Below are 10,224 nucleotides of genomic sequence, written 5' to 3'. Positions count from 1 at the left end.
TTAGGGAGTCAGCGGTCTCCGTTATTTCAGCGCGATCGTCCATCGCAATGAGAATTCAAGCTGCTCTTATTTCTGCCAGAGCTATTTGGGAGACAGGACGAGCCATTTACAGGACAAGAGGCTGTAATACGTCTACGTCTTCAGGGCAGATTTGAATGAGTTGCTATCCCATAGACCGACGGGACCGGACGGTCGGCATGCCGACTTCAGAGGAGACATGAGCTAACGCTGGCGTTTGTTTTTCCACCTCAGATGTTGAGTGTGTGTGAGTGAAGGGATGAATTGTGATGCTTTGCCTCTGGACTCTTTGCCTCTTTTTTTTTTTTTTTCTGGTGAAAACTCCTGGTACAAAAACAAACCTAGCTATTACATTTTAGAAAATTGTCGTTCATTGAGGGTCAAGTACATGTGATTTGCTGCGAAAGTGGGAGAAACACTGGTATGGTCCTTTAGGAGGTGGGAGCAGTGCGGCTGGTGTCACACACACACACACAGACACACACTGGTCTTTACCTCGCCGTGAGCAAACAGCAGAGACACAGTAAAAAACAAACAACCTGCTAATTTGAAAGAAAACTCTAAAGTCTTGTGCTTGTTTTCTTCCATTTTGCTGATCGACAGATGCTTTACATTCCACAATGGACATGAAGTGCAGCTGAACAGGTGGCGCGCTGTGATGACACGGTTAAACTGTAGCTTCTTGAATGCTGGAGGAGGGGGGGGGTCAACTATTCTACTGGTGCTTTCAGCTTAGATCGAAAAACTCTTCATCGCTCGCAGTGGGAAACTGTCATCGACTCTAGAGAAGGAAAACTGTGGAATCGTCTTTTGTGAGGAGGGATTGAGGGCGGGGGGGGGGGGGCAAGGTGTGTAAGGCTGTTGTACCGACCCGCTCCAAACGTGTACAACCATGAGACGGGAAAATTAAATTCACTCACAGAGAGGGTGGAAAGTCAAAACTGAGAAATCAACCCATAGAGAGAGGGAGCGCTGAGAGAGAGAGAGAGAGAGAGAGGGAAATCTTTGCCATCACACACACACACACACACACACACACACACACACACACACACACAAAAACCCCCATCAGAACACATCAGTTTGTAGTTCTGTTTCCCGTTAGCGCCGTTTATACCTTGCTCCTGAAGAGGGGCTTGGCGCCGGGGCCACAGTACTCGTTGTATATGAGCTTGAAGAGGAACAGGTGGAAGAGCGTTATGAGCGAGGCCACGCTGAACCAGAAGAGGAACGGCAGGCCCGGATACCTGTTTGCCATGTGCTCCTCGTGGGCCAGGATGGCCTTGAGGTGCAGCGTGTGCCGCAGGTCCTGCAGGTGGCGCAGGTCGGTGGAGATGTAGAGCAGCGGCGTGATGGGCTGCGTCACCATGACGGGGAAGGTGTGGCCCTTGATCTCCGACGTCAGCTCCACGGGCTCGTTGAGGCAGCCGGCCTCGCAGGCGTACAGCTTCACCGGCTTCTCCTGAGGCTTCACCGACACGTGGAGGAACGGCTTCCCCTCGGCATCCAGCAGCACCGCCAGGTTGATGAGGTCCTGGTTGTAGTGGATCCCCCTCAGGGCGTAGCTGTTGTGCAGCACGTCCGGGTCGGCCTGGAACTGCAGGTGGTTCTCAGTGAACTGGAGCCCGCCGAAGCTGAGCGCCATCCCCTGCATGGCGCCGTGGGCCCCGGCCGCCACCAGCACCTTGCAGCCTCTCTTCTGCAGGGTGAGGGTCCACAGCGTGACCAGCTGCAGGATCTGGGCGGCGCTGCTGACGCGCTCCGGCCACAGGTTCTCGGCGTGCATGGTGGCGTGGCCGCTGAAGCAGTGGTCGGCGTAGTTGAGGCTGGACTCCAGGCGGGCGCGCTCCTCGCCGGCCAGCCTCCGGTCCAGCAGAGGGGCCGCCGAGGAGGACAGGATGTAGTAGAGGGTGGTGTTGACCGTGCGGCTGGACGGCGTGTGGGAGTCGGTGATCCTCCTCATCTCCACACCTGAGTCAACAGAGAGCACATGAGCTTGTGTCAACGTTGTCGCTGCACAAACAACAGTCGTGGTTGTTCCACAGCAAAGAACGTTTAGAGGGTATGCGCGTGACTAGGGATGTCACGATTACTTGTTTTCACAATTAATCGTGGTATTAGACGCCAAAATTAATTAAATCGTAAAGATTCCTAAATACCGTTACTTTCCCAAAAAGATAATTCTGGAACCTCATCGGCAGATATGTGCAAAAATAAAGGTAAATGCACAGTTACTGGTCCATATATCTAACCTAACATTGAATTAGTAGGAATTTAAATGTTAGTGTGTCATTTTTAATAAAAAAAAAAAAAAGCAAAACAAAACAAAAAACCATTAAAATAGGCAAACATTTGGTATACATTTGGATAACAATATTTCAAACATTTTCCCTGGGTATTAAGAATTGGTAGATACTTGAAATATTTTGTGTAAACAATGAGTAATTATATTTTGACTATATGTGATTTTACACATTCATAGTGTTGTGAAATTAATTAATGCATAATAATCGTGATACCGTAATTATTTCTCTGACAATAATCATCCAAGAAAATGTATAATTGTGACTCAGAACATCCACTGAGTGGCAAAAAGACGAATGGCAGAGCCGCCAAAATTTAAAATCGACGAAAGTAACTAAGCGATTTTTAAGGAACAACAAGGAGTTTTGGAAAGCGAAGTGTTTTCACACTACATTTCCCATGAGCCTCCGTGCACATGGTGAAATTCTTGGACCGCCGCAAGACGGACGAAAGCGAAAAAAATGTTTTCAAATCAAGAATGAAAGTCGGAGGTTCGAAGATGATCAGATATCGTCATAGCTCCGACCATAAACGGTGATTCAGCTGCGTTATTCCTAAGACACGCCGTGCAGTGTCCGCGAAACCGAAAGTAGGAAATGTAGCGCGAGTCGACCACTAAATAATAATAACAAAATAACGCTAAAGACAAAACGATATATTTATCGAAAATGGACCATTAACAAGTGGGTAACGTAGATTCATCCACATTAAGTAGTATATATATATAAAGTATATTTTTTTGGCGTTTTTGCCTTTATCTGATAGCACAGTAGAGATAGACAGGAAAGGGGGAGGCAGAGAGAGGGGGAATGACATGCAGGAAATGTCTGCCCGACGCGGGATTCGAACCGGGGCCGCCTGCGTTACATGGGGCGGCCGCCTTAACCACCGCCCCAATATGATACTCTTTTATAACCAAATAAACTTGTTGTCCCTTTAACAATGAGCCTGTCTGTCACTCTGCCAGTCACAATCAGTACGTTTACATACAGAGCTTAATCAAGATATGCTCAAAATTTGATTTTGGCGTCTAATCGGACTTCTGTCCTTGTCCCAGTTTTTGTTCCAGGGTCTTGAGCATGCGCACATGTGTTGTGTGGTAAGGAACTGGTGGATGTTGCAAAGCATTTATAGTGATATTTTGAGCGATATATAGAGGCCAAAGTCGCGGTTAGAAGAACTGCCCCCATTACTTTGCTGTTTAACTGCAGTGTAGTGCAGCTAGCAGGAGGAGAGCTAGGTCCGGTCTGCACATATTTTTCTCTGATTTTTTCCTATGGTCGCACTCGGGGACCTAGAGCTGTAGAGCGTTACTTAGAAAATGACCGGAATTCTCCTTTAAGGCATGCTGGAGAAAGTCGGATTCCAATCGCATTATCTGGGTGTCTCAATCGGAGTTGGAGAACTCCGATATTAGTCAGACTAACGCGTTTACATGCACTGCAGTTGTCCAGTTATAGTCGGATTAAGGCAATAATTCGGTTTTCTCAAGTGTCATGTAAACATATTGACTGTGTGTGCTACAGGATTGATTAAAATACACAACATAAACAATGTGACTGTATGTACATGTAGATACTTCAGGAGGAGGCAGACACCAGACCAGCGGTTAGATGTGGTTTCTGTTTAAATCTAATGGCTGACTGAATAAACATATTTTGAAATGATTCAGTGATTTCTGGCCGTGGACCAGATGGTTTTGAGGAGCTGGTGGATCATTGTCGAGTCCTTCTGACCTCAATTTATGTTGATACTACATGTTTTACCCGGTTTCTCTGTGTCCACCGCTCCTTCACTACATTGAGAGACGTCTGTTTTGCAACTCAGTCCGAACGAAAGGTGTCCCTGGGCAACGTGACGTAAACGCATGATATCCTCTATTGAACACGAGGCTGGAGCGTCACAAGATGTGAAACAAATGACGGGGTCATAAGACTTTCTGATTCATGTGTCTATAAACAAACCTACTACACATCAGTTGTAGTAGGAAAGAATTAAATAGATTATACCCCCCCCACACACACTCTTGTGTAACTGTTTCTCAACAATTTCTCAATAATTTTTTTCTTCCATCTGTGGAAAGATAAATGTGATCAAACTGACGTTCAGTGGGTCTCTACATGTTGTGCAGATGCGTCTGCTTTTTTTTTCCCTGTTAAGCTCCCGGATGAGGTCGTGTGCATTGTGTGCAGACACTGGTGTGAAGAGCAAACAGCGACATCTTTACAGGCTGCGGTTATAAACAAACCTCACCTCCTGATACAACGCATCATAAACTCATAAAATCTCCTCTGTGTCTATATTCATGTGCTGATTCACCGCAGGTGTTTTACTGCTCAGAGGGTCAATTAATGTCGGACTCAGCGTGTGTTTACAGGACAGGTTTGGATGGTTTTACAGGTTTGTACAGCAGCGTGTAGACACACTGATCCTGGTTCTGGCATCTTACTTTTTACTGTGTGTCACCGGTTGGTGCCGATGTCGTTGTGTGGACGACGATGCTGTTAGGATGCTTGATTGCTGATTGCTGTATTTATTGTTGTTGTCTTTTTATTATATCTACTAGGGGTGTCACGATTTCGATTTTTTATCGAAATCGATCGAAATGACGTCACGATCTCGAGCATCGAAGTCAAAGAGAGGATCGACGATCCCCCCCCCGCAAAGCTACAACTGCCCGTTGTCCCCATTGCGCACCAAGCGTCTTGTCAGTCACTGGTCCGAGTTTTCCTTTACTTTTTATTTCGAGACAACACTCACTCATTATCTCTCTCTCTCTTTTTTTTTTTACCGGCGGTGTCAGCTGCTGTGCACGTCTGCACATGTTGACTGGCTCTATTCCAGCCACGTGATTGGTTCGGCACGGCGCAACTCTCAATATCATTGGCTATTTGCCAAAACATGGATGAATGAAAACTATCGACCACGTCTCATATTTCTATCGAAGAAAAGTTATTTCACAATTTATAGCGTTTTATCACCCAGCCCTGGTGGGTTATTGTCCCCCCCCTACCTGGGAAACAGGAGGGAGACACAGCTCTAACTACACAACACCGACAAGCACTGAGAGCCGCATGTTGCAGAGACGTTATAAGATTAAAAAAAAAAAAAAAAAAACGCAAATAATAAGCCGACGAAAAGGTGCAATTTGCCACTTTTTGTCGATGTATTATTTGCGGGGGCTTTCAGGGATCTGGTGACGGTGGAGGATCTGGGACTGATTGACTGTGGGCCAGTGGCCACCGCCAGTCTGATCAGGACCTGATCATCAGGTCCATGGCAGCGCTGCACTGCAGCTCTGCCCCGCTGTCTGTCACATGACTCTCCGTATCAGCGCAATCTCGTTTACATTAAGCCGACATCAGGAGAATAATGAGACACAACGGTAAATTAATGAAAATAAAATTATGATAATGTACAGATATAAATATATTTGTTTCAAAACCTAGGGGGCAATTTTGGCCCCTGGATCATGATTTTTGGGGGCATGTTACCTTTATATTGTAAAGAAATTATTTAAATGTGACCATTAGTGCCTAATGTGATACATTATGGAAATTGCATCACTTATATGTAGCCCATCTTTTGAAATAAGATTTACTGTACAAAATTTGATGAATAAAACCAATGATCGTAGACTAGACTAGTCTGAAAATAGCATAGGCGTCTGTGCTGTAAGAAAAAGAAAAAAAATCGAGAATCGAATCGAATCGTGACCCTAAAATCGAAAATCAAATCGAATCGAGGATTTGGAGAATCGTGACACCCCTAATATCTACTATTTATTATGGACGAGGTGACTGGAGAAATGAATTACCCTTAGGATTAATAAAGTATTCTGACTGATAGGGGTTTCACACCAGCAGGGTTTGTTGCCGGTTGCGGTTCCCGAAACCAACTTTGAACTGAAAAAACAACAGGTTCGGAACCTGAAAACTTGGTTCTCAAGGGAACCAAGAAATAGTTGGTTCTTGCCTGCGAACCGTGACATCATCAGTGGGAGTGTCTTATTCTAGGCTGTGAAGATGAGGTGAGATTTGGAAATCGACAGAAGTTCAAGAAAAGCTAGAAAGCAGAACAAGATAGAACAAGTTCTATTATTCCCCTTCAGGGTTTAATAAACTAAAATAATTCTTATCTATTAACTTGTGGAAGAGATGGTCAAGGCTGGGTTCACTCCAACACCGAGACAGCAAGAACACAAAAATATTGCCGCTGTTGTGTTTACTTCCTCCTGAGTAATGCAGAGTAACATACGTCCACATTGGTTCTACTTAAACTGGTGTGAACGCTGCTGGTTCACCAGAAAGCACCGAGGTTCTCAGACAGAGCCAGAACCAGAACCGTGTCTGTCTGACACCCTGACTGACCCTCCTGCGGTTCCCGCCTGAGCTCACCTGAGATGAAGAGGTCCATCCAGGCCTGCTGGTGATCGACAACCAGCTCATCCACGCTGGCCCTCAGCAGCTCCGCAAGCTCCTTCTTGGCTCCCTCTCTGAGGCTGCTGAAGGTCTCCTCCAGCTTGGAGGAGTCGATGGGCTCCGAGGTCCACACCACCGACACTATGTTTTCCTTGTACTCTGACTTGGCGGAGACCTGAATCCTGCTGCTCAGCTTCTTGGTGACCACCACCACCAGCACCATCCGGTTGTTCTCCACAGGCACTCTGCCGGACGACAGCACTATCTCCCTGTCCTCCAGTTTCTCCACGCTGGTGGAGAACTTGCTGCCGAAGGTGGGGCCCTCGGAGGAGACGTCCAGGGAGGCGGTCCTGTCCGACGGGTTGTTGATGTGGACCCTCTGGAGATAGACGTTGGGCCTGCTCCTGTGCGCGATGAACTCCTCCCTGATGGTGACACAGTCCCGGGATGACTGCAGAGCAGCCGGCAAGGCGCAACGCACCGACAGCACGGCTCCCTTCCTGAACCACAGCATGCTGGCCTGAGCCTCGGCCCGCTTCCCCTCCAGGTGGACGCCGACTCTGGGTGAATACTCGGTCTGGTGGACCGGGGCCGAGCCAGGCTGCGAAGACGACGCTACCCACAGTTTGTTAGAGTCGATGTCAATCAGAATATGTCCATTACCTGCAGTGAGGGGAATAATGGCATTATAAAATAACGTCGTTACTAAAGGCACTACTTTTATTAGTAACGAGTAATCAAAAAAGTTACTGTTTCTACCGTTATAACGCCATTACCGTTACTGACAATAGAATGTGCCGTTATTTGACTCAAGAAGTCCCGTCACAAAATATAACATTTTGGCAAATTCTCCTATTGCCATAATCCCTATAGTCATAGCAGTAGGTTCATTACCTTTAGTTATTGGTGCTTGTTGTTTTGAGATCAGCGGGGCAGAGACGTGAGCGGGGCAGAGACGTGAGCTGCTCAGTGAACACAACGGAGGTGAACGGTACAGGTCCCCTGTCCATCATCAAATACACAATCCGACAACTCCAAAACGCTCTTGTAGACAAGTTGTGACCTGCACATTCACCACACTATGAAATAATAATATAACATTACCAGACAGAGTTGTTTTCGAGGAAGATGCATAACCAAAACTACATCCCAGACACGGCTGCTGGGTGTGATTTTAAAAGGACAAGTAGTTCAGAGTATTTGCTTCATGTGTCATAATGTTACATAATTATGCATGATTATCTCATAGCGTGATGAATGTGCAGGTCACAACTTCTCCACAAGAGCGTTTTGGAGTTGTTGGATTGTGTATTTGATGAGTTTGATGAAGGACATGGGACCTGTACCATTCACCTCCATTGTGTTTGCTGAGCAGCTCACGTCTCTGCCCCGCTGATCTCAAAACAACATGCACCGATAATGAAAGGCAATGAACCTACTGCTATGACTATAGGGATTATGGCAATAGGAGAATTTGCCAAAATGTTGAATGTTATGTGCACATTTTTTCAGTCCATCGACTAGTTGGAGAAAAGACGTTTATCTGGAACTAACCAACTAACTGATTCCTCCGCACAGGCAGGAGGTGAGTTATGGTTGGAGGGGGCAAGTCCAAGTAATTTGACATATTTGAGCAACTTATTAAAAGGTAACCCAATAGTTACTCCTCCTAACTAAGTTATCTTTTGGGGAAAGTAACCAGTAACTATACAGTAACTAATTACTGTTTTAAAGTTAGGTGCCCAACACTGGTTACCTGTTACAAACGGTGTGTCCAGCTGCTCCTGGGGGGTGCTGTATATCCCCTCCCCTCGCTCCACCAGAGACTTCCACCTGTGGATCTCGGACAGCAGGCACTGTCCGGCCGCCCCGCCGGGCATGGCCGAGCCGCTGAAGAGCCTCCACCTGCGCTCGGCCCCCAGGTACCAGTAGAAGATGAGCAGCAGCAGCAGTCCGATGAGCAGCCTGCGCGCCCAGCTGCTCGACAACAAGCCCGGCAGACCCTTCAGCCGCTGCTGCAGCCACATCGTGCGTCGAGGCCACGGGAGCCCGGCTGCGAGTGAGTGTGTGCGGACTGCACCCCCGGGTGTGTGTGGGTGAAAGTTTGGGGGTGTCACATCTGATTGGGCTGTCTCTCAGCACATAAACATGGTCCCAGGTCGAAGGCTGAAGACTGACGAGCTGGCTCCGACAGCTTCCGGCTGGGTTAGCTTAGCTAGGCGGCTAAGCTAGCTCGGGCCGTGAACCGAGGAAAGCTGTGGAAAACAAACTCTGCTTCCTCGCATCGTGCTCGTTGTCATATCCCGCGGTCGGTGTGTGTGGACTGCATCGAGGCGTCGCTGTCTCGGCTGCTTTCTGGTCTCTGTTCGTCCCAAAGTTACAGAGGTTCAGCTGTGTCCAGATCACTGCCTCTGCAGCCAGCGGCTGACACTTCTGGTCTGTCACTACTGCCGCAAAGCGAAACGGCACGGCAGTGACCGGAAATGTCGCAAAACCGAAGTGAAACCTGCCGTGCTGGAAACAGATCAAAACAACAACAACAATCATGATGGTAATAATAATAATAACAATAACAATAAAAACAAAAACACTTGTTTAGTATCAAAACACTGCGGTTTCAGCCACTCATTCTGTAGCCTGTTTAGATCAGATGCACCAGGAAAGCAGGGGAGACCCTGGATAGTTGTAACATTTTTTACATTTCTGTCCGTAGCTCTATTGAGCCAGTGCGTTAAAAATGTGAGACAGACTAGTTAGCTAGTAGTACATGTGTCTACTATTAAATGGCTAGCTGTTATCTGTGCAGCACAAACAGAAAATGCATGGTTTAGTCTCAAACACAAGGAGTGAAATGTTAGAATTCACAGCATAGTCTGGGTTAGTTGTAAGTTACACACCCTGGGGTGAAATGTAACATCATTAGATAACAACTGTGACATAAACTTGATATTGAAAGTTTTTTTTAATTCAACACTTAAATTACTTTTTTTTTCTTTTTTCTTTTTAAACATAGCCTACCTAATTGCTGTGTGTGTGTGTGTGTGTAGGTGCGTGTCAAGTATGTTAGTTATCAGCTATAGTATAATCCTAACCTATAAACGCTAACTCCTTCGTCATTCTCTATCAAGACTTAAGGCCACTGAAATTCAAAGAAAACATAAAATGCAATTAAAATTTGGGTTGTAGTAAGTTGTAACATTTTTCATTGTTGTTACAACTAACCCTGACCCTTGTAGCCATGAACTATAGCTTACCTTACAGCTAACAACTAGAACATTAGCACTAACAACTTGCATGAATGATATCTACATAGACACACAATGAACATGTTTGAACTACAAAGCAGGTGATGCTAAAATTAAAATAAATGAAGTAACGTTTTTATCACCCTTTAGGCTACTTACTTAATAAGCATGTTATGAAGAGATTTTATTTTTGTATTAACAGGAAAATTGATAATAGTGAGCTATACTTGATTTCA

General features: G+C 46.1%; 1 protein-coding gene across 1 annotated transcript; it reads right to left on the bottom strand.

Moving 5' to 3' along the window:
* Nucleotides 1–328: 328 nt before the first annotated feature.
* On the bottom strand, nucleotides 329–9,181 carry kiaa2013 (KIAA2013 ortholog). Its single transcript, XM_085780890.1, has 3 exons — nucleotides 8,500–9,181; nucleotides 6,720–7,406; nucleotides 329–1,989 (listed from the first exon to the last, which is right to left on the bottom strand). Exons 1-3 carry the CDS (start codon nucleotides 8,768–8,770, stop codon nucleotides 1,130–1,132), a joined length of 1,818 nt encoding a protein of 605 aa, XP_085637016.1. The 5' UTR covers nucleotides 8,771–9,181; the 3' UTR covers nucleotides 329–1,129.
* Nucleotides 9,182–10,224: the final 1,043 nt, after the last annotated feature.

The sequence above is a fragment of the Trachurus japonicus genome, chromosome 7 (genome assembly GCF_045865225.1).
Source record: "Trachurus japonicus isolate A0001 chromosome 7, Traja_1.0".
Classification (NCBI taxonomy): Eukaryota; Metazoa; Chordata; class Actinopteri; order Carangiformes; family Carangidae; genus Trachurus; species Trachurus japonicus.
This window is presented reverse-complemented; position numbering and strand designations above follow the sequence as displayed.